The sequence below is a fragment of the Schistocerca gregaria genome, chromosome 1 (genome assembly GCF_023897955.1).
Source record: "Schistocerca gregaria isolate iqSchGreg1 chromosome 1, iqSchGreg1.2, whole genome shotgun sequence".
Lineage (NCBI taxonomy): Eukaryota > Metazoa > Arthropoda > Insecta > Orthoptera > Acrididae > Schistocerca > Schistocerca gregaria.
The window spans coordinates 293,786,556-293,811,766 of record NC_064920.1 but is presented as its reverse complement, the minus strand read 5'-3'; the positions used below and the strand labels follow the sequence as shown (position 1 = coordinate 293,811,766).

General features: G+C 40.0%; 1 protein-coding gene across 1 annotated transcript in view; it reads left to right on the top strand.

Moving 5' to 3' along the window:
• Nucleotides 1-24,708, top strand: part of LOC126341821 (protein TFG-like) — a 53,409-nt gene extending 28,701 nt beyond the window's left edge. Inside the window, exons 6-7 of the mRNA XM_050001804.1 lie at nucleotides 13,187-13,340; nucleotides 23,036-24,708. Of these exons, the coding sequence (XP_049857761.1) occupies nucleotides 13,187-13,340; nucleotides 23,036-23,267 (386 nt within the window). The 3' untranslated portion in view covers nucleotides 23,268-24,708. The remainder of the gene's footprint in view (nucleotides 1-13,186; nucleotides 13,341-23,035) is intronic.
• Nucleotides 24,709-25,211: the final 503 nt, after the last annotated feature.

The following is a 25,211-nucleotide window of genomic DNA, read 5'->3' as shown; positions in this document are numbered from 1 at the left end:
GTATACAATCAAGTGGATTGGTGTATCATTGTGAAATATCATCATAAAACATTTTGTTTCTGAATTGATATACTTTTTTACCCATTAATTATTTACATTAACTTACCACCTAGCTTTTGCTCTGTCAAGCAATTGAATCAAAGCTACATTATTCAACTAGAAATTACAATGAGAAATAGTTCAGTGTTGTGTGTTTCAGATTTTCAAGTCATATAAATACACTATTATGTCTGTAAAAGTCGCTATTTGTGTAAAAGAGAGAACAAATTTGTAACAAAAAGAGGTGACATCATTACGTGGCAAGACAGACCATAGATTTGGCAGTAGCAGAAAACTACGTGGGACGTGGGACCAGGTACAAATCTGCTCCAGTCACATGCAAGTTTGCAGTTAGCAAAATTAAATTTATTGGTGACAGGGAAGAAAAAGCAGTGACATTGCAGATGCAAAAGGTGACAACACAATTAAGCGAAATATTAAGCTGAGAAACTCAATGTGCAAATTTTGTCATGAAGGACACAATGTTAAAATGAAGAGAACTGAAGTATTTATATCACATAAAGAGCAGCCAAGTGCACACAGTAGATATACCATTAATCATATGGATAAAAGCATTATTTGGCAGCAGTTGCTGTGGTATCATGAACAATACCAGGAAATACCAACTATGTAAGAACTTTACAGCTGATGTACAGAACTGAACTTCAAAGCTAGCAAATAAATGTGTTTATGGAGAAAGTATGGAGTTGATGACAGAAATCAGAGAATGGACTGAATGGTGATGTGGCTTATGGTGCAGTGTACCTGACCCTAATGTTTACCATCGTGGGCCTTCGTTCAAAAGATATTGTCCTTGGAGAGCAGACGAGACAAAATTAGATGCCGCCTCTTAAAATAATGATGAGCTATGGAACAACATTATGGTGTAGTGAGTTAAACTTAGTGAGCTAATGCACTGAAGGTTGCTAGTACAGTCCTAGTTAGATTCAGTTTATTTTTCTTCAGTGTTAGATAAAAAGTTCTCAGTTTACTTGTGTCAAATTCAGTTAAAATCCTAATGTTTCAATGATTGCCCCCATTGTAATCATCAGGGGCTACATTTTTCTAGCATGAAACATTCTTATTCATTCAAACAAAACATTGAGTTTATCTAACAGGCTGTACACGATCACTGCTGATCTTTTGAAATTCCTGTATTTCATTGAGTTTATCTAACAGGCTGTACACGATCACTGCTGATCTTTTGAAATTCCTGTATTTAAAGTGACGAAGTGATTGTTCGCAGTTTGTTAGGAATGGCCCATGTAATTTTTGTCACATTTGCAAGTAATGTTGTAAATACCAGTTACTCTCAGGCTAAGACTACCTTTAACAGGTCGTGAAATTTCTTTAATTTTCTGGGTCACCATAAGATTGGTGTGATTCCTTGCCTGTGTAGGACTCTACCTTACTAGTTGTTGCACCACAGAATTAAAGCTGTGCTATGTATTGGTCCTCCTGGCCTTCTTTGAATATTCTCACATATTTGTTTCCTCAATAGTGTTGACCTAATATAATAGATAGAATACCCATTCTTCCTCCCAGGGGGCTCATGGTCCTTTCGTGAGATTGTGCTTGGCGCACATAGGACCCTGATCTATTGCAACCAATTCTTCCTTGCCTGGCTGCATTTCTTTCACACTGCCCTCCCTCGTTATCCTTGCTCCTTCTCTGTTGCCCCCTTGTTCCCTCTCTCTGTGTTCTGATTTATATCAACCTGGCTATCCACCAGGTTTCCTGTATTGCTTGCAGTTTTGTTCCTTCTGCCTGTTCCTTCATCCTATTTGGCATTTAGGCCCCCTCTTGAGGTTTGACCTCCAAAATTTCTTGTTTTTGGTGTGAGCCATTTGGGGAAGAACTCTCCCTAGCATCTATGGCGTGAATTCGTCTCCCCCCCTTCCTTCCCATCTCCCTTCCCCACTGTATTCCCCTTTCAACTTGCTAGGTCACCAGCATGTGTAGCAGTCGGTGTGGTGGGGCTGTTATGTACCAATATGGCTGAGCCTCCTGACAACACAGGGATTACACTATTGATACCTGAGCAGCTGTTCCCTCCCCATGTATGCCAATAAATGGTTGCTTGTCTCCTTGAAGCATTGGAACTCCAGCAATGGCCGTTGTGCTAGATGGCCTTTGCTGTGGCTGGGTGGAGCCCATGGGGAGAGTTCCTGGTCGGAGTGGGTGGTATCAAGGTTGATGCTTGGCACTTGAAGCATATCAAGATGCAAAAATGTGGCCGTTCTCAATTGGTTCTCTCTTCAAATAATGAAGGATCATTGAATGCTGCTTCATGTGACTTGTCAACCTCCCCTTGCCTGGCTACACATGTGAGGAGGGCCAGTCGTGCCATCTTGGGATGACACACTTTCCTGCTACCTCATGTGTATTAGGACGGATGGGGACACATTCATCTCCACAAAGTAACTTTGATTTCTTATATTATTACTTGATCGTATGTAAATAGCAGTTGCCGTAGATTAGTGATTCATTGATAATCATACAATTTCCAATGTCTTGAAGATTAATTATGAGTTACAATTGTAACGTGAACAGTGCTTAGCCAGTTGCGCTTGACGTTATAACTTCAGCGACGGCAGTGCGTGTGGATTGATGAGTGTTATGTGCTACAGATGTAATGTGAAGCCATATGTCCCTCCACCTATGTGGTGATTGCATTTTGGGTATGTGTCTTCGCACTGTATGGCGGATCCTCTGTGTTGTGACTGGACACCCACTCCCTGAGGGAAGCCCCTGTGTTTCGCAACCTGTGTGTCACTGGATTGCCTGGCTTACCAGAGAGAAAAGAAGATCCAACAAAACAAGTCCCTGGATAGTCTGTCTCATGCTGAGGCTCGCTAAAAGTATGAGAGATTTCATCCAGTGTCACTATCTTAAAATTTTTGCTACTGATACTTCGTTTCCTCCTTGTGCTTCTTCTTTACTGCAGCCTCGTCCCCCTCTCCCCTCCCCCTTGCTGCAGTTTCCAAGACCTCCTGTCCGAGAGCTGCTCCCCCTCCCTGGGCGAAGAAGTGCCCCCCTTCTTCAGCACCTGCCCCAGTGATCGGGCTTCTGGGACCCCTATGCCTGGTGTGTCTCATGCTAGAAGACTCCTAAAACCACTTGGCCATGAGATGCACCATCCGTGTGCCCCAAGGTCACCCGCTATCTATCAGTTCCAGATCTTGCAGACACCTGTCCTTCCCCTGTGCGCTGTACTCCTCCACCTCTGGAAGAGAAGAAACATAAGTCTGAAGACAATGCCCTCCTGATTCCTTCAGAGGTGCCATCTCCCACCTCACAACCTGTGTCTGACATCTTATTTATGGATGACACCCCATCCTTGTCGGTGATGACTACTGATTAAGTAACATGACCTCCCCTCGGCTTCTTTATGTCTAACCTGCACTCGTGCCACGTTATCATTCAGTGGAATTGCAACATATATCGTCTCCTACTGGAAATATGTCCTGTCTCCTCCTATTCTGCGTTCTGTCTTGTTCTTCAAGAAATGCATTTCCATTATGACCACTCTCTCATATTTCGTGGTCATCAGACATTCTGTCGGAACCGTGACAGTTACGGGGAAGCATCTGGCGGGGTCTGCACTTCGGTTTGCTCCAACGTCATTAGGGACTGGGATCCCCCAACATACCTACCTGGAAGCAGTAGTGGTTCAAGTGCAAACTACTCCCGCAATCAACATTTGCAATTTCTACCTCCCTCCAAGTAGGCCACTTCCATACATTGAACTGTCTACCTTTATCCAGCAACCCCCACCCCCTTTTCTCCTCCTTGGGGACTTCAATGCCCACCACCCACTGTGGGAAGTCCACTTCAGAGGGTAGGGGGTCTCCTAATTGACGAACTTATTATGGACCTCGATTGGTTTCCCCTAAATGATTCTCCTACATACTTAAGTGCCCCTGATGCCACCTTTATTGTTATCGATCTCACGATCTCCTCCCCTGCCCTCGTGGCTTCCCTACATTGGTCATCGTATGATGACCTTTGTGACAGTGACCACTTTCCAGTGAGTCTATCATTCGCTTGCTGCGGCCAGGTGGGCAGGTCCCCATGTTGGGCATTTCACAGTGCCAGTTGGCCTTTATATACATCTGCTGCGCACTTTGACACCTCCCTCTCGAATTCCATTGATGCAGTCATGCAAGGGCGACTCTGCCACTATTCTTCATGCTGCTGGCACTACTGTCCCCCCTACGGTGATGGATCAAAGACATCCAAGCTCCATAGCCTTCTGGGCCACCAGTGACAGTCAACTGTCCAGGGTCCTAACATCCAAGGTGCTCTGTGCACTGATCCACTGGGCCTCGCAGAACCCCACACGACACACTTTGCCACAGCATCTGCATCCTCTTCCTATTCTGCCACCTTTCTCCAGCAGAACTGCAGAGATGATCCAACACTTTCCCAGAGGCAACATCTCCTCAGGGTCTTCAACCGCATTGGTCTCACAGGTGCTTTTATGTCACAATGGTGAGACAGTGTTGTTATTCCTGTCCTTAAGCCTGGGAAGAACCCAACATCTCTCGATAGCTACTGCCCAATTAGCCTGCTGAATGTACTTTGTAAACTGCTCGAGAGGATGGTTAGCTTCAGATTATGTTAGGTACACGAATCTTGGGATGTTTTGTCCCCCGTATCAGTGCAGCTTCTGTGCAGGACCATCTACTCAGATTGGAAACAGCCATCTGACAGGCTTTTACTCACTGTTGGCACCTTGTTGTGGTCTTCTTTGACCTACGTAAGGCATACAACATGGATTGGTGCCATCACATTTTAATTACCCTCCATGACAGAGTCTTCTGTGGTCCCCTTCCATTTTTTATCCATGAATTTTTACCTCATCGACTTTTCTGGGTTTGAGTTTGCACTTCACTCAGTGCCCTTCGGATTCAGAAGAATGGTATCCCACAGTGTTCTGTGCTAAGTGTCACACTCTTCCTCATTGCCATTAATGGGCTTGCGACCTCTGTTGGACCTCTGGTTACCCTGGAGTTGTAAGTCGATGATTTTTGCATCTGGTGCAGCTCTCACTCAATAACACCTGCTGAGTGCCAGCTCCAAAGTGCCATCCAACGGGCCTCTGTGTGGGCCGCCTCCCATGGCTTCCAGTTTTCTCCCTCCAAAACATGGGTAATGCATTTTTGTCGTCAACCCACTGTACACTCTGATCCAAAACTTGACTTAAGTGGCGAGCTCCTCGATGTTGTTGCACAGTTCTGTTTCTTGGACCTTATTTTTGATTAAAAGCTGACATGTTGCCCCATATTTGCGTATCTAAAGACTACGTGCATGTGGCAGCTTAATGCTCTCCACCTCCCGGCCCACACATCTTGGGGTGCAGACCATACCACTCTTCTGCACCTTTACCATGCTCCGGTCTTGTCCAGACTAGATTATGGTAGTCAGGTTTATTACTTAGCAGCTCCTTCCACTTTGAAACTGCTTGACCCTGTTCACAATTGTGAGGTGCATCTTGCTATTGGTGCCTTTCACACTAGTCCTGTTGATAGTCTCCTTACAGAAGTGGTGATTCCCCCTCTACAAACACAACGAAGCCAAGTCCTGGTTTCTTACGCAATCGCCATTTGCCAATTCCCTGGCCATCCCATGAATTGTATGCTCTTTGCCAACGAGGGATATCTCCCTCCTGACGCCCGCCCATGGGTGGGATTACCAGTTAGCATATGTCTTGCTTCTCTCTGTCGGAATCTCCACTCACTGGTATGCACCTCATGTCTTTCCTCCCATCCCCCCCCCCCCCCCCCTCTTGCAACCCTCCGCCCCTGCACCCACCTCTGGTATGGTGCCTGTACTCCTACGGTTTTCCAGCATCTTGTATGTGGCATCCTTGCAGAGTTCCAGGCTGCCACCATCTTTTACACTGTTGGTTCTAAGACAGTCGATAAGGTAGGATATGCTTTCATGTCTCCCACTGGCTTAGAACACCATTTATTGCTGGAATCATGTAGTATGTTCACAGCAGAGCTTCTAGCCATTCACAGAGGCATCCTTTTTGTTTCTCAGGCTTGCCTCCACAGTGTTTAGAAATGGATTCAATGAGCAGCCTGCAGGCTATCAACCGATGATACTCTTGTCACCCTTTGGTCTCTGCTATCCATAACCTTCTCTCTGCCCTTGGCCATACCACCTGCTCAGTTGTCTTTCTCTGGGTCCCAAGACATGTGGGCATCGCAAGGAATGAACTGGCTGACTGTGTGGCTAGAGAAGCAGATACCTCTCCTGCCCCCCCCCTCCCCCCCCCCCCCACCCATTTTGTTTTATGATTCCAGTTGCAGATATGTGGATTTACGTCAAATCTCTCTTTGCCCAAAGATGGAGTGACATCTTGTGCACTGCTGCTCATAGTAATAAACTGTGCACAATCAAGGAGTCTACTGCAGTTTGGCACTCATCCTTACACTCCTCTCAGAAGGAGACCACTGTTTTATGCCATCTACGCATTGGTCATACCAGGCTTATCCATTGTTCCCTCCTATGTAACGACCCTATCCCGCTACATGGTTGTGGACCCAGACTGATGGTATTCCACATATTGGTGGAATGTCCACTTCTTTTGGCCCTTCATGGCAAGTATAGTCTTCCCGATTCCTTAAATTTAATATTACCACATGATTCGTGGATGGTTGAACTGATACTGTTTCCTCCGTTAAAGTGGTTTTTATTTCCAGATATAAGGTTTTACTTTACTCTTGGAGTGAGGGTAGGGTGGTTGTGTGTCGGACCTCTTTTTCAGTCTTCTTGGTCTGGGACCCCATGACCACTCGCCCATGAAAAGACTGCCCTTTTTCCAGTTTTTAGATTTGGTCTCAATATTTATGCCTTTTACTGTGTGTGTTTTAATCTTCATTATTTAATTATTAGACTCCCCTGACTGGATCCATCCACTTTTAGAAAACCATCTTTCTTCTGTGACTAGCTTCGGAATTGTGGGACTGATGACATCGCCGTTTGGTCCCATAACCCCTCTCAATTAATCAATACCGATTCTTTCTGAACACTGTTATCTGATGGTTAACCTCACAGCCAAGGTATTCCTTTTCTAAAATAGTCCTGCCTGTGTGTGGGTGTACAACACAGCTCACTTCTGGATGAGATGTGAATGCTGCACCCACTGAGATGCAGCTCTCCATGGCAGAGTCATCCATCTGATTTCCATTTGACCAACACAGCTAAGAAAAGCAACTTCCTGGCTATCCTCCACTTCAGCTGTAAACCTTAAGTTAGGATGCATAGCATTCATATAGTCAGTGAACTGCTGGAGCACTTCTCTGCCATGAGGCCAGATTAAAAATGTATATTCAGTTTATCTCAAGAAGCAGGATAGATGGAAGAGTGTGCTGTTCAACAATAGTTCTTCAATATCCTCTGTGAAAAAAATAAGCTATGTCTGGTATAATAATTGCCACCATACAGAAAATTAGTGATCTTAAGGGTGTGCCATAATAATTTTTCGTGTTCAGCATCAATGTGGTCTCTCCTTTTACAAAGGTACCAGTGGAACACATTTAAAAACTATCTAAATATAAAATATATGTTACTCAACTGGATGTTGAGAATTAGTAATCTATTGACTGCTCATTTCTTCCCTGAAATTTTAAAATTATTTCGGTACACCATGAGGACCATTTATTTTTTGTGTAGTGGAAATTATTGTGAAACAAAACAGATCACTTTTCTAGCCACACATGAAAATTAAAGAAATGTTGTGACATGTTACAGTCATGACAAAGTTATTTAATTGGGTAGATAAAAAGTCTACTCACCAAGTGGCAGCAAAACACACACATAAAAGATGGTTGTAATTGGCAAGCTTTCGGAGCCAGTGGCTCCTTCTTCGTGTAGAAGGATTGGAGGGGAAGGAAGAGGGGTGAAGCAAAAGGACTGGAGAGGTCTAGGATAAAGGGGTAGATTTTGGGAAAGTCATCCAGAACTGCGGGTCAGTGGAAACTTTGTGTGTGTGTGTGTGTGTGTGTGTGTGTGTGTGTGTGTGTGTGTGTGTGTGGTGCTGCCACTTGGTGAGTAGATTTTTTTATCTATTCAATTAAATAATGTTGTTAATAATTGATTGTTTTTGTTGTCATGCTATAGTCTTGACGTGAGTGTGACAGCACTTCATGGTGTTCCTTGGGAGCGTGGCAACAGTTTCACGGCCAGTCTTTATGGATTGTTGCCAATTGCTGTGTTTAGCGTCGGTGTAACCTTAAATACAGAAATTAAGAATAATTGGTGATGGCTGTTAAATATAAACAAGATTTTATTTGGATGCACGAGAATTCTTGTTCATGCAACAAACTATTGGGCCCATGGCATAAAGAAAGCAGTTGAAATCTGACTAAGTGAAAACAGCTTTAATAGAGACTCATGCTATGCATTTAGCAATGCATAGAAGCATGCAGTTGATAAAGAAAGAGCACAGAGTAAGACTTCTCATTGTGTACCCTCAGAGGCGAGTGATTACACTGTAAGCAATGCTGAATAGCGGGTGCAAACATAATCTATGGATGCAGAGGACACCACTTCAGTTCATGCAATTGTTGTGTTGTTTTCATGATGTAATTCAGCCTGTCAGATACAGTCCTCTGCACATAAGAGTGGGAGTCTTGCCAGGTTCATGACAGTCTGATTCTTACACTGACGATGATGATGGAGGCAATTGAAAGCTTGGGATTTTATCCAAATTTGATGTAACAACTAGACCTATGACTCTTTATCCAGGGCTCTGTCATGAGATGCTTCATAGCCCTGTTTCTTCATTCTTGCACTACTTTCAGTTCTGATAACCCTCATCATTATGTTTGTTATAGTAGTGCACTGTGGGACTAAGAGATAAAATATAATTGATTTCTTGTTTAAGATGCAACAGAAACACACAGATTTGTTTATAGTGTTATTATTTACAATTTTTAGAGTAATAGTATAGAAACATTGGTAACTTAAATTGTTCTTGCACCATAAATGTCACATCTTGCCACAGAGGTATCGAATTTTCAATAAATTTCAGGGAAGTAAAATTGTTTATTAATTTTAAGTTTCTGCTACATTGGTTTCTAATGTGTATAATTTGGTTCCTATAAACCAGTGTCAGTTGTACCCTTTATTTTCAGCCATACCATTGCATTTTTCACTGACAAACATAAAAAAATTCAGACAACTAGCATTAAATCCAGCTCCTCATATATGTCAGTCTAATACCATACACATTTCCACAATGGAAAGCCCAGGAAGAATCAGTAAGTAGGTCCCGGGTTCGATTCCCGGCCAGGTTGGGGATTTTCTCTGCCCGGGGACTGGGTATCTGTGTCATCCTCATGATTTCACCATCATCATTCATGTCAGTGACTATATTGGACTGTGTAAAAATTGAGACTTTGTATGGGCACTGATGACCATGCAATTGAGCACCCCACAAATCAGCCGGCCGCGGTGGTCTCGCAGTTCTAGGCGCGCAGTCCGGAACCGTGGGACTACTACGGTCGCAGGTTCGAATCCTGCCTTGGGCATGGATGTGTGTGATGTCCTTAGGTTAGTTAGGTTTAAGTAGTTCTAAGTTCTAGGGGACTAATGACCACAGCAGTTGAGTCCCATAGTGCTCAGAGACATTTGAACCCCACAAATCAATAATAATAATAATAATAATAATAATAATAATAATAATAATAATAATAATAATCATCATCATCAGAAAGTAGGGTTCCAGTGCCTGGAGAAACTGGCCATGTGTATGAGAGTTGTGAATGTGTGTGGGTGGGTGGTCAAGTTCAGAAGGACTGTATCCAGAAACTTGCAAGTAGATATTTTAGCAGTATTTTTTCATTGTGTCTTTCTGTGACTCGACACCACCTCTATGTAGTGAATAGCAATCTTTCCACTCCATAATACCATACCCACTTAGTTGTTTCTCCACTGCTTGCATTATGTCTGTTTTTGGTGGGTTGTGCAAGAATGTATCGTGTCCATTTTCTGGGGATTGCATCACCTGTATCAATACCCTCCAGTGTGAATGGCTATAGTGGGAGGTAGCTGGCACCTTACACTACATTGCCCTTTGGTTCATTCTCCTATCCCATCCTGGAACCGCATCATCCTCTTGTGAGAAAATTGTTTTGTACATGCCACTTGTTTTTAAAAGATGCCAGAATAAGTGAATTGTCACGAATGAACAAGACTTCGGAGTTTCAAAACTGCTGAACTATGTTAGATTTTTCTGAAATAATGTATCAGAATTAAAGTGGTCAGTGTCTTATTTAAGCGAAATATGGATTTGTGTATATTGTGCTGTGAATAAATGCTGGCAAAGTGTCCAATGCGTATTGTCAAACAGAAATGCCGATCAGCTTAATTGTTATACAACACACGGCATTGGTGTACAGAAGTGTAGCCTCTGGGCAGTGCTCTGCTCGTAAGGATACTAGAGTGTATTCTGTTACTGCTTCCCCTCCCTGTGTGTCTGCTGTAAATATGAAGGTGCTGCCCCTGTAGCCCATGTACTCAGTTTGCTTTGCCTGTTAATGACTTTCTCATCACTGCTAAAATTGTATGACCATGACGAGCCCATTTATCACCTAACAGGAAATGGTAGAAAATACCGAGTAGACTCATAAATCCTATGCCAATCACTTTCATGGAGTATCTTGTGCAGAAATTTGTTCTTGAGAAATAATTCAGGAGTGCAGTGAGAAAGCCATGTAAAGTGGTATGAAATTATGAACCCCTAATTTTTGAAGGTATAAATGTTGTAGGAAAGTTTTGTTAGACCACAAATACTTTTGGATTAAAGGAGATCATTCACCAAAAAGCAGAAGTGTAGAGCTGTCGATAGGCACACAAAATGAAAGAAAACTTGCTAGCTTTTGGACTAATCCTCTTAAGATGTAGAAATGCAAAACTGACACTGTTAGTACAGTTGACACCGTATAGGGAGATGTATGTGTGTTATTCTAGCTCATAAAAGGATTGCTGTGAAAGTTAGCAAGTTTTCTTTCTTTTTGTTTGTGCTTATCGATAACTCACTGCTTGTGATTTATGGGGAGTGGTCACCATTAATCAAAAAGTATTTAGAGTCTCATGAAGGCATTGAACAGTTGTATGTTTGAGCAGCTGTCACATGGTGAGAATATTGTGCAGCGGCTATAGCTTGGCTGCTGTGGAACCAGGCTGCAGGGAGCATCTAAAAAGACTAGCAGGGAGCAAGCCATTTCCCTGGTGATCAGAGCTAGCATGGGAACTCCGTGGCATACTTGTGGAGCATGCAGAGAAATGGAGGCTTCAGGTGCATGAAATAGGGAGACAGTCTCTAATATTTAGTGAAAATGCTTAAAACACCTTACATATGTGCCACAAAAAAAAAAAAAAAAAAAAAAAAAAAAAAAAAAAAAAAAAAAAAAAAAACTGAAAACAGCTTATGAATTGCGACAGTGAGATGAGCTTGTGAAAACACAATACTTAAAAAGTTACCAACATTTATGCTGTTTAGTGGTGAGGTTATCAATGCCCTGAATGCTGATGATGTCAGCAATTATGGCAGCAAGTTTTACAAGGAAACAAATTAGTGATTCATTACAAACGATTTATTTACGTTGTTGTTGTTGTTGTCTTCAGTCCTGAGACTGGTTTGATGCAGCTCTCCATGCTACTCTATCCTGTGCAAGCTGCTTCATCTCCCAGTACCTACTGCAACCTACATCCTTCTGAATCTGCTTTGTGTACTTATTTACGTATAAGCATATAATGTCATAACTGTGTATTCCTTCACATGAATGCACTGTCTCAGGCCAGCATGAGTATCCCCGTTTCCTTGTCTAACTGATTCTTACATTTAGTTAACTGTAATTTGATGTTCATAATGTATTTAAAGTTGTGTTATGACTAGTCAGTCTACAGCTCTGGATGTAGCAAGAATTTCATAGTTATGTATTATTATTATTATTATTATTATTATTATTATTATTATGAGGTGGCAAAATGACCCAGAGTATTAATTATATGACATCAATTGTGTGTTCTAATATGTATACATGTGAAATTTATGTTTAAATTTCTTGAATGGCAGTAATTTTGAAAGTGTGTTGAATAGCATAGTGCCCACGTGACCAGATTCTTCTAACAGTTTGCAGAGTAGAGCTTGAGGTCTTTTGTCGGGTGCTGGAGAGTGTGATAAAATCAGAGTAGTTTGGGCAACCAAAGTGCTGTTGGGCTTCAGACTTCTAGAATATTTTGTGATCGTGAGCTGAACACATGGGAACATGTCAGGCTTGGAATTATATTGCCACAAAATTTTCAAACCACTTTTGGTGACTGTTTCTTTTTCAGTCACACGAACTTAACTCTGTTTAAATGTTTGTAAGCAACAATGGAATTTAGTGATTTTGCTGCATTTAATGATTTGAATTGTGTAACAAACCTGTTTTGTATTAATCGTGATAATCTGTCTCAGTTATGATGAACTTTAGATTATACTGTGAACGCTACGAAGTTTGTGATCTTGAACTTTTAAGATTTTGCTGCTGGCTCTTAATGAATTAATACATGGCTTCATGGATTTAGTCCTGTTTGTAAATGCTCTACTGGCTGGCACTATGTAACTACATTTCCTTTACTCGTTTTAATGTTGTTCAGTTATCAATTCAATGTGAGGCCACTAGTCACATACATTTGTGTTTTTTGTTTTGTTTTTTTAATGAACTTTGGGTACAAATTATAAACAAGCCACTGTAGATAAAAACATTGCTATACACGTTCCTTTTAAATATTTATTTGTTGCTCATAACTTGTTTTATTTCTCTAATGTCTACAGTCGTAAAATGGCTTAAAGATTAATTTTATGTTAAGATATGGCCTTGAAAGCAATTGTGTATGACCATCCCCTACTGATTTCAGCGAGTCATACTGAAATACTAGATCATCATGGAAAATCCCCTTTAAGTGTAGGGAAGGTTTTCAGTGAAACTCCCCCACTTCAAATTCAATAGTATCTTGAGTTGGTCTTAAGATCGCTCCTATTATTTCCACAGTTTCTATTGCTAGATTTGTAATTTTGTTTTTTATGTATTCAAGGTTATAATTTTATTATTATTATTATTATTATTATTATTATTTTGTGCAGATTACCCACGTTACCCTGTGGCATTTGTCGGTGGGCCTGTAATGGGACAGCAACAACCACCTCCACACATGATGGTGCAGGGTGCTTCAGGTCAGCAGCCAGGAGTGCCACAGAATGCTTATCAACCATCATACCAGTACCCCTCTGTGCAAACGTAAGTCGCTGGAATATTCTGTATGAATGTCCACAAAGAGTTGTTAGGTTTGTCAATTACACTACTGAATTATTGATTGTGATGTGTGTGAAACTCGGTTCTTGATAACATCAGTCCTTCCTGTGCTCACTTAGGCTGAGTGCAACCAGATAGGTGGTTTGATTTTCACACACTCTGTTTTTGTCATTGGTTTCTTAGTGATTAGTGTCCTCAGAGCCTCATATATGAAATACCAATCATTGTCCCCTAACTCCAATACCAGGTTGGATACGACCAGCATCTTGGTTGCACTATTGCACAACAAGAAATCTTTCTCCTTCAGCATTTCGGCCCTACTATTCTTCTATCCTGCATCTTACCCAAAACTGACCCGCTTTCAAGAGGAGATAAACCCTTAATACCTGTTATCATCACTGTAGCTTCGTGCTCAGCATATCCCAGCTGTTTTCCTCCTTTGCAACAGTGAACCAGTTTCTCTGTTACATTATAGTGTGTCCATGTTTTTTTCTTCCCTATCAATTTCTGTTTTCTTCCTCTCCTCTCATCTGGTAATCTTAACCTATTGTTTCTCACACTGCTGATGAGTTTACTCACTTGATTCCCTCTAAACTGCTGTAATACATTGCTGTTAATGTCATAACCTTTAACAGCAACATAATGAGGACAATTCCTAAGACAGTATTAAAAAGACTTACAGATTCCTGAATACCATAGATTCTATACTATTTATTATTATTATTAACATATTGAATGTTGACTCACTGAGGTGGTCTGCTTACATGTAAGGGCGTGAAGGCTCCAACCTTAAAATGTCAAGTAAATACAGAAATAAATTTAAAAAAAAATTAAAAATTGGTGGACATATATCTTGAACACACACAGTTGTCACTTACTAACAGACTACTCTGACCATGAAAACTTCTGTTAAGCTCTATAGCCTGTCCAAATACTTGGAAATGACACTTCAGCAGGAACATGTGGAGAAACCGAGCAAAGTTACCCCGTCCTGCCCGGAACGTATGTAATCTTACATTTCGTCAACTTGCTCAAACTCATTAACTATGTGATGTTCGAAGGTGGAACCACATCAGTATCTTCTGGAAGAGCTGTGCTATCTTTTATTTGTGGTAGCACATTTTTAAGGAATTATACAAAAAGATTATGAAAGTACATGTACTGACAATGTTACTGAATTTTTAACGTAAAAGGTAACTATTTTGTGATTGATTTAGAGAAACAATTATGTGAACAAAATCTCAGAGTGGATCATATTTTTATTTGCCCCAAACTGGGATTTCATTGGAAATCTCTAGCACAAGATAATTTGAGTTAAATGTGATGAATGATGCTGTGTTCACCCATAAAAACCTTGTCAGCTGTCCGTTTGCTTTCATTGCCAGAAACAGAATGCTAGGTTTATAATTAGCCCATTATTATCTTTTATGAGAAACCTATCAACTTATTTGTTATAGAGCAAAAAATAATCCTGTCAATTGTGGTGAGGAAGCTTTCTGTTTTGGAGGGAGGATTAGGGGTATCCGATACACTACCTCACTAGTGCAGCAATTACAATGCAAACAGTGAGAGGGATTTCTTTTGTTCAATGAAGACAAAAGTTACTGAGATTAAATTCATTAGACTCTGTTGTTGATTGCAGTCTTCTTGTTAATAGTAATTACGTATGTAAATATAATTTTGCCATATGGGTACACTACAGTATTTACTTGAATCTAAGCCGCACCTGAAAAATGAGACTTGAAATCAAGGTAAAAGATTTTACCGAGTCTAAGCCGGACCTGAAATCTGAGACTCGAAATTTGAGGGGAGAGAAAAGTTTTAGACCGCACCTCCATATTGAAATAAAGTTGGTCCATTGTAACACGAGACACGATTTAGGTCGAATGGATGAAGATAGAGCTACAGTAGTTTGGTTCGAGTCGTAATCTAAGCAGTTAAGCTTTACCAGGTAGCCATTGCTATGTGTCAGGTGCTCCATCCGTATTTATTGGGGATCCTTCCTTTTTCACGTGCTTCATCTGCATTATTGTACTGTGTCATGCATTGTTTGTCTCATTCTGATAATGAGTGTTTACGACATGTCGCCGCGTGCAGCATGCCTTGCTTTTGTGTGCAGGAATTGTATCATTAGTGAAACAATGGCAAGAGCCTCCTATTTGTTGTTACTTACACTGCTGCTTTCTTTGATAATGATCAACAAAAACCAAATAATAGACTGCATATGATAGAAAATGTTCTGAATGAGAGTTTAGTGAAAATTTTTCTCCGTTTGAAAATCTTTGCAGGCGCCTATTTACTACATTACATTCTGCACAGAATTTAGTCATCTTAGATGTAAAGGCAAGGGGAAACTACGGCCGTAATTTTTCCTGAGGGCATGCAGCTTTACTGTATGGATAAATGATGATGGCGTCCTCTTGGGTAAAATATTCCGGAGCTAAAATAGCCCCCCATTCGGATCTCTCGTTATCAGGAGAAAGAAAACTGGCGTTCTATGGATCGGAGCGTAGAACGTCAGATCCCTTAACCAGGCAGGTAGATTAGAAAATTTAAAAAGGGAAATGGATAGGTTATTAAAGTTAGACATAGTGGGAATTAGTGAAGTTCTGTGGCAGGAGGAACAAGACTTTTGGTTAGGTGAATACAGGTTTATAAACACAAAATCAAATAGGGGTAATGCAGGAGTAGGTTTAATAATGAATCAAAAAATAGGAGTGCGGGTAAGCTACTACAAACAGCATAGTGAATGCATTATTGTGCCCAAGATAGACACGAAGCCCACGCTTACTACAGTAGTACAAGTTTATATGCCAACTAGCTTTGCAGATGATGAAGAAATTGAAGAAATATATAACGAGATGAAAGAAATTATTCAGGTAGTGAAGGGAGACGAAAATTTAATAGTCATGGGTGACTGGAATTCGAGAGTAGGAAAAGGGAGGGAGGGAAGGAAACATAGTAGGTGAATATGGATTGGGGCTAAGAAATGAAACATGATGCCACTTGGTAGAGTTTTGCACAGAGCATAACTTATTCATAGCTAACACTTGGTTCAAGAATCATGAAAGAAGATTGTATACATGGAAGAATCCTGGAGATACTAGAGGATATCAGATAGATTATATAATGGTAAAACAGAGATTTAGGGACCAGGTTTTAAATTGTAAGAAATTTCCAGGGGCAGATGTGGACTCTGACCACAATCTATTGGTTATGAATTGTAGACTAAAGCTGAAGAAACTGCGAAAAGGTGGGAATTTAAGGAGATGGGACCTGGATAAACTGAAAGAACCAGAGGTTGTACAGGATTTCAGGGAGAGCATAAGGAAACAATTGGCAGGAATGGGAGAAAGAAGGACAGTAGAAGAAGAATGGGTAGCTCTGAGGGATGAAGTAGTGAAGGCAGCAGAGGATCAAGTAGGTAAAAAGACAAGCGCTAGTAGAACTCCTTGGGTAACAAAAGAAATATTGAACTTCATTGATGAAAGGAGAAAATATAAAAATGGAGTAAATGAAGCAAGCAAACAGGAATACAGGCGTCTCAAAAATGAGATCGACAGGAAGTGCAAATTGGCTAAGCAGGGATGGCCGGAGGACAAATCTAAGGATGTAGAGGCTTATCTCACTAGGGGAAAGATAGATACTGCCTACAGGAAAATGAAAGAGACCTTTGGAGAAAAGAGAGCCACTTGTATGAATATCAAGAGCTCAGATGGAAACCCAGTTCTCAGCAAAGTAGAGAAAGTGGAAAGGTGGAAGGAGTATGTAGAGGGTCTATACAAGGGCGATGTACTTGACGACAATATTATGGAAATGGAAGAGGATGTAGATGAAGATGAAATGGGAGATACGATACTGCGTGAAGAGTTTGACAGAGCACTGAAAGACCTGAGTCGAAACAAGGCCTCGGGAGTAGACAACATTCCATTAGAACTACTGATGGTCTTGGGAGAGCCAGTCCTGACAAAACTCTACCATATGCTGAGCAAGATGTACGAGACAGGCAAAATTCCCTCAGACTTCAAGAAGAACATAATAATTCCAATCCCAAAGAAAGCAGGTGTTGCCAGATGTGAAAATTACCGAACTATCAGTTTAATAAGTCACAGCTGCAAAATACTAACGCGAATTCTTTACAGATGAATGGAAAAACTGGTAGAAGCCGACCTCGGGGAAGATCAGTTTGGATTCCGTAGAAATATTGTAACACGTGAGGCAATACTGACCTTACGACTTATCTTAGAAGAAAGATTAAGGAAAGGCAAACCTACATTTCTAGCATTTGTAGACTTAGAGAAAGCTTTTGACAATGTTACCTGGAATACTCTCTTCCAAATTGTAAAGGTGACAGGGGTAAAATACAGGGAGTAAAAGGCTATTTACAATTTGTACAGAAACCAGATGGCAGTTACGAGAGTCAAGGGACACGAAAGGGAAGCAGTGATTGGGAAGGGAGTGAGACAGGGTTGTAGCCTCTCCCTGATGTTGTTCAATTTGTATATTGAGCAAGCAGTAAAGGAAAGAAAAGAAAAGTTCGGAGTAGGTATTAAAATCCATGGAGAAGAAATAAAAACTTTGAGGTTCGCCGATGACATTGTAATTCTGTCAGAGACAGCAAAGGACTTGGAAGAGCAGTTGAACGTAATGGACAGTGTCTTAAAAGGAGGATATAAGATGAACATCAACAAAAGCAAAACGAGGATAATGGAATGTAGTCGAATTAAGTCGGGTGATGCTGAAGGAATTAGATTAGGAAATGAGACACTTAAAGTAGTAAAGGAGTTTTGCTATTTGGGGAGCAAAATAACTGATGATGGTCAAAGTGGAGAGGATATAAAGTGTAGACTGGCAATAAGCGTTTCTGAAAAAGAGAAATTTGTTAGCATTGAGTATAGATTTAAATGTCAGGAAGTCGTTTCTGAAAGTATTTGTGTGGAGTGTAGCCATGTATGGAAGTGAAACATGGACAATAAATAGTTTGGACAAGAAGAGAATAGAAGCTTTCGAAATGTGGTGCTACAGGAGAATGTTGAAGATTAGGTGGGTAGATCACGTAACTAATGAGGTGGTGTTGAATAGGATTGGGGAGAAGAGAAGTTTGGGCCCAACTTGACTAGAAGAAGGGATCGGTGGTAGGACATGTCCTGAGGCATCAAGGGATCACAAATTTAGGATTCGAGGGCAGCGTGGAGGGTAAAAATCGTAGAGGGAGACCAAGAGATGAAAACACTAAGCAGATTCAGAAGGATGTGGGTTGCAGTAAGTACTGGGAGATGAAGAAGCTTGCACAGGATAGGGCAGCATGGAGAGCTGCATCAAACCAGTCTCAGAACTGAAGACGACGACAACAACAACAACAACAACAACAACAACAACAGATGTAAAAATCTTATCAGTTGCCTGCTTCTTTTCTGACTGTATCACTATTCAGCATAAGAATAATACAAATATAAACATGACATGATATGTATATTCTCCCGCGTTAGATAGCAGCAAACACGAAAAGATACATGGCATAATGTTTACATTCTTATTATTCTTATGGTGAAGAGAATACTGCATGTGATTCACGATTCATAAAAGTTCCTATTAGCAACGATCTCTTGTCACAAGTAGAAAAAAATTCAGAACGTAGAGTTGGCCATATTGACATACATCCCAAACAGTCTTGCCAGTTGGATTTCCGCAGTAGATTTTTAGTGATATTTAAAATGCAGAGTGTATTCTCGTCTTCAGTCCGTAGACTGGTTTGATGCAGCTATCTACGCTTTTCTATCCTGTGCAATGCAGAGTAGCAAAACTTATAAAATAAGAATAAAAATAACTTGGAAATTAAATGCTGGAATTTAAACAAAACTTTATTAGGTTTGTAATACATCTTGTACGAAATGTTTATAATATCAGTCATGATTCTGAATCACTATCACTTGATTCTTTGTTGCTCATTTCTTCATAGAGAGCATTGCCCTCCATACCATTTAGTGCATTGGATAGCAAACATTTTTAAATGCTTGTTGCACAGTCTGGTTTGGAACACACTTCCATGTATCATAAATCCATTGGCACATTTGTGACAAACTTCCACATTTTATACGTCCTGTTGGTGTCACTTGTCTGTCACTTTTCGAAAACCAGTCGGTGTACATGCGTTTAAGCTTGTCGCGTCACTGTTGTGCCTGCAAATCATGCCTGTGTAGTGCTACATATATTCGACGCCAGAAGTTAATTGTGGCAGCAGATTCCAACACTTTTCAGGACTTCTGATTACATTGCATTAGATTTTAAGCCGCAGGTGGTTTTTTGGATTACAAAAACTGGAAAAAAAGTGCGGCTTCGATTCAAGTAAATACGGTAAGTGCACCCACCAAACATTCAGTTGACTCCACCTGTGCATTTTGTTTGTTTGTTTCTTTGTGTGTGTGTGTGTGTGTGTGGGGGGGGGGGGGGGGGGGGGGGGATGACAATGGTAAAACTCTACCAACATTATTCTTGTCACCTATCACAGATCCTTGATGATGTGATCATTTCTTAAAAATGAATTTTTTTAAGTAGCTTGCATATGATATCCAGATTTCTTTCAGTTTTCAGAGGTCACTTTCCTAACAGTTGCTGACTGGCTGGACATATTTTTAATAGTTCATCAATTTTGTATATGGGGAACTGAGGTATTGGATCCATAAGATCTACATTTTTTAAATTATCATTAACTTCAATATCCTGATGCTGAAGTCAATTATCTCCTTTCACTGCTGCCATTCTAGACCTCTTGTCAGTAATAACAAATTGGTTGGAAGCATCATCAAACACTATTGTTGATGGTCCAGACACATAATAAACAATCATTTTCTCTCAAAATGGCAATGGTGTGGACAAGAGCAACATTGAACTGTCCCACTGAGTAATATTTGACAATCCTACTTCTGACGATATTCACTGTGCCACAGCACACACTAGTAGTAATGTGATCTCCAAGTTTTCTCAGTGTGAATGATTAATGGTGTACAGTCAAGTTGTTGTTTCCATTTTATTCAAATATTGTGATGAATAGCTCAGTCATCTTCTTCAGGTTCTGAGAGTTCTGCTGTTGATCAGTTTGGACTCCAACCAGACTGTGAGCTATCATTGGCATCAACTGCTATTTATAGTTGCTTGTGAATTTGACACTGTACTGTTATGTTTTGCAGAGCCCAGACTGATAATCACATTTTGTTGCTTGTGGTGGCCAGATTTATATAAACTGGGCGGTGGAGCCCAAGCTTTATTTAAATAGTAAACTTCATCCTTCTTTATTAGGTTTTCCATCTTTATTTCAATAGACTCCATAATTACGCTGTCCCAGGAACTAGGCATATGTCACTTCTGGTCTCTTCATATTTCATTTCATGATGATATTCGAGACAGTGCTTGGTGGCAACTTATTTTCTAGGCCTTTTTATTTGGGTGCCCTGCTGACATTCCTTGCATTTTTCCTCAACACATCTAACTGCTTGTGAGCCCCATGTAAGACAGTGCCACATCCATGGAATGCAGTAAACACCTGGCTTTCGGAAACCTAGTTCATCTGTAGCATTACACAGAAGACTTCTTACCTTTGTTGATGGGAGAAAAAAAAAACACTGGATATCATGTTTCCATAGGAGTGTACCGATCTTTCCAGATATTGGTCCAACATGGGGTAGATAGCGATTCTTGGCTCTTTCTGTTCTCAGGTTTTCTTGATTTTGACAGCAATGTCTGACAACAAGTAGTGTGCCACAACTTTAAGAGGAATAAATAATGACGTCAGTGGCCCATGGAATAGTGGACATAGTTTTTACAATGTTCTGAGTCAAAATATATGGTGTTGCTTTTAGATTGTATAGGTGTGTGACCACTAGACAAATTTCTGATATACACTATTGACATGAACATGTGTCGGCAAGACTACAGTCTTCAATGAATGATTTTTCGTATTCTAGACCTTGTTTCTTCTCAATTGTTTATTACCTCTCTGAGAACTAACCATGATCAGTACTTTTACATTTATCTTTGTTGTTAAGAAATAGGAATTATACCACTTGAGGCTTTCATACGTACGTGGTAGCTGTTGAAGTGGTTAACATTACTTTGTCATCTTTGTCATATAAATAAGATGTCACTACTATAACATGTAAATAAGATTTATAGCACCAAGATTACAGCCATATGTATCAATACCATGGTGCACTTACATTTGTAATTGTATATCATCAACAATTAACAAATACTAGGATATTCCTACTCTTTGTATTATGTTAAATTTAAATGTGCTGTTTAACATGAAAGCTTTTGAGTCTTTTATTTGCCTAAAAGTTTTTATGTACATGACATGTTTCACATACCTGTGTTACTTGCACTTATTCCTAAGTAATGTTCCAACACATATATCAAAAATATCACTTCAAGCCTCACTGGTTAATTACTGAGAGAGTAGAATAAGTAGTTGCACTGTATTGTATTAATTCTGAATTAAGGCAAAATTACACAATTTAGAGTTGGCTATGTGTTAATTTAACATACAAAGCTGTATATTTACTTACTAAAATGTACTTTAAACAACGTCAGTGACTAGCTGGACTTAAATATTTATGTATGCAGCAGATATCATCGAGAGGTTTGTTACTGTTTGTTTATGAGCAGGCAACTTCATTGTATACTAAGATAAACAGGTACTACAAAGATGTAACAACTACCAAAGAAAATAAATTGCTCCTAAACTTTCCTATCCTACTGGATACTGAGTCCAAAGACTAAAAGAGGTCACCTGCTTGTAACAGGAATTTCTTTGACCAAGACAATTTGACTCTTAGCCAACTGTCATTCAGTCAAGATGGTGTACTCAGTAAAGAAACAGAGCAGTAGGCTCTGCCAGGAATAGCGACTCTTAGACGATGTGTCTAATTTTGTACTTTAATATGACAGTATGCCATCTTAGGCACTTTATAACACTTGTAAATAAGCATTACAAACATGGATTGTTATACGGTTATATCGCTTGTTATGTATCTCACTGTTATTGTCTAACCTGCTTTCAGAAAACACTTGGTAATGGCACTTAGAAGCCAAAATCATGATTGTGTAAGTGTAAATGTAACAGTGTAAATAAACAGTCTAATGGCAGTAATATCTTTTTATTATGACCGTGGCCCCACATAATGAAGTCTTCTTTGTGGTAAGTAGCAATCTATCTTTTCCTACATTGCAGACTTCTTTATTTGAAACACTTCAATTCAGTGGTAAATTTTAATTTGGTCACCATGGACATTATCAAGCGACAACACACAAAATTTTACATGTTTCTCAGAGGTGAAATTTGTTAGTTGACAATGAAATAAAGTATTTGTTTCTAATAGGAAAACAACTAGCTCTAGAAAAAGACTTCTTTCAGAAAATAACGAAGTCTTCTTCAAGAATATAAGGAAAAGATAGATATGACACACTGAGTTGCAGACAGGCACAACGAAAAGACATTTGCACATTAGCTTTTGGTGAAAGCCTTTGTCAAAAAGGAAACATGCACTCATTCATTCACAGAAGCAAACCCCGCCCTCCATATCTCTCTCTCTCTCCCCCCCCTCTCCCCCCCCCCACCCCGTAACAGACCCCTTTTAAGATGAATGAAAAATGAAAGTATTTTGAAGTTTTTGTATTGATTTCAGGTATGCAGGTGCTCCCCAAAGTTCTGGTGGGCCTCCAGCAGTTGTTAGCGGTGCTTCGCCTGGTCCTCGACCTCAGCAGGGCCCTCAGTCATTTTCAGGGCAAGAATATGGTCAGCAGCAAGGTGGATACATGCAGCCACGTTTCATGCAGCAGTCTGCTGCTGTTGGTGGAAATCCTTACAGCAAGGGCAGTGCCTATAATCGCCCATCATCGCAGCCAGGCTATCAGTAACTTGTCTATGTTTTTGGATCACATACTGTATTGCAGCACATTCCTATTATAAAATTGTTTATTAGTTGGGCATTTTTTCCTTGCAATGTATGTGCAATTATGCTCAGTAATTATGTCCTGCATGTACAGTATAGTCCCAATAAAATTGTTTAATATGTTTAGATTTTTATACTACTGCATGTATAAGCTCTATTTTTGTTTGTATCTGCAAAAGAATATTACTAATATAGTTATATGTCAAGTAATTAGGTTTTACAATTGAACTTGATACATTGCTGATGTATTGAAATTTTTCATAACATTGAGTAACTTCCTGTTAATTAGTAAATTATATTTCTATTACTGTACAGTTTTTTTTCTAAAGATGAGTGAAAAGTGAATAATTCAGAAAGGCAAAATACTTATTTTGCATTACAACTTGATTACCCTGAAACTTATTCTCCTCAGACATACCTTGCAATGATATTACCAAGGAGACCATAGTGTAAGGTCATTGATGAATGTAGGCCTTCTGCACATCAGTTGGGTAGAAGTAATTTGCCCCTCAATTTTGAATAACACTATCACCCTTATGCAAAAGTAATTGGTCTGAAAAGCGCGCTGTTTAATTAATAATGTAGTTTTTTGGGTGTTGATAAAAGAATTCAAAATCAACAATGCTGGAAAAGACAGATTTCCATAAAGACATGTTAAGTTGCAGACAGGAAAAATTAAGCCACTTAAATAAAGCTTTCAGCCACAGCCTTCACCAGTAAAAGAAAAACACACACGGTTCATACACACAAGCAAGCACACCTCTGCGCGCAACTGCTAACTCCAACATCTCAGGCCGGAAAGCAACTATTGTAAGAAAACTGTAAATGTCGGCATTTTGGGCGAGTTTTTGTTATATGGGTATTAGGCTGTAGTCTAAGGCAAGTTTCTGTGCCTAATGCTGAAAAATATCTAGGCTATAAAGATGCTGTTAGAATTTTCAAATTAAACAACTTAAGTTTGAAAATTGTCTTTATAGACTGCAATTATTTTTCTATCATTGTGAGAGTAAACATTAGATACAAAACCTGCCTTGGACCACAGTCTAATACTGACAAAAGTCTGCATTGTATGTAACATTTGCTTGCCCTGTAAGCTACTTTAAGATTCTGTAATAAGTGTAATATAAATTTTGTTGCTAGCAGAGCCATTTTGAGCTATAACATTTATTATAATTTATGTTGAAAGGTGCTGAATATTAGTAATATTGTAAAACAGGCCTACATAGCTTAAATAATGTGGACTACCATTTCTCATTTAAGCTATGAAGTGAAATTCTTGGTGGCAGCTACTTTAATGATGACCACCACAACTTGCAGTATGCAGTATATGATGCAGCAGACTTGACATTAACATGAAAAATGTGTAATGATTGTTATTTGAAAAATAAAGTACAATTTTTGTATCATTGGCTTTTATTACTTCCACATAAAGTTAAGTAATGTGGTTATTAAGATGATACACATGTTCAGAAGGAGCAAGGTTCAAACTGCTATTCAGATATCCCCCAGGGGGCTCATGGTTGGATGCTTGGAACATGAAGCATATCAAGCTGCAAAAACCTGGTCGTTCTCACACAGATGTCTCTTCAAATGGTGAAGGATCCTTAAATGCTGTCTCGTATGACCCGGCAGCCTTCCCTTCCCTGGCTACCCCATAGGAGGAGGGCCAGGCTCGCCGTCTTGGGCTGAAACCTTTTCCTCGTTACCTCACCTGAACTAATACGGATGGGGACACATTCACCCCCACAAAGCCATTGTTTTTCATGGAAACTATCGAGAACAGGTTTGGTGAAGTAGAGTCTATTAGTGTGATGCGGTCAGGCTCCCTGTTGATCAAAGCTTCTTCTGCCACCCAGTCCGCAGCTCTTTGTGCCTGTGATCATCTTGGCAACGTCCCAGTGTCTAACAC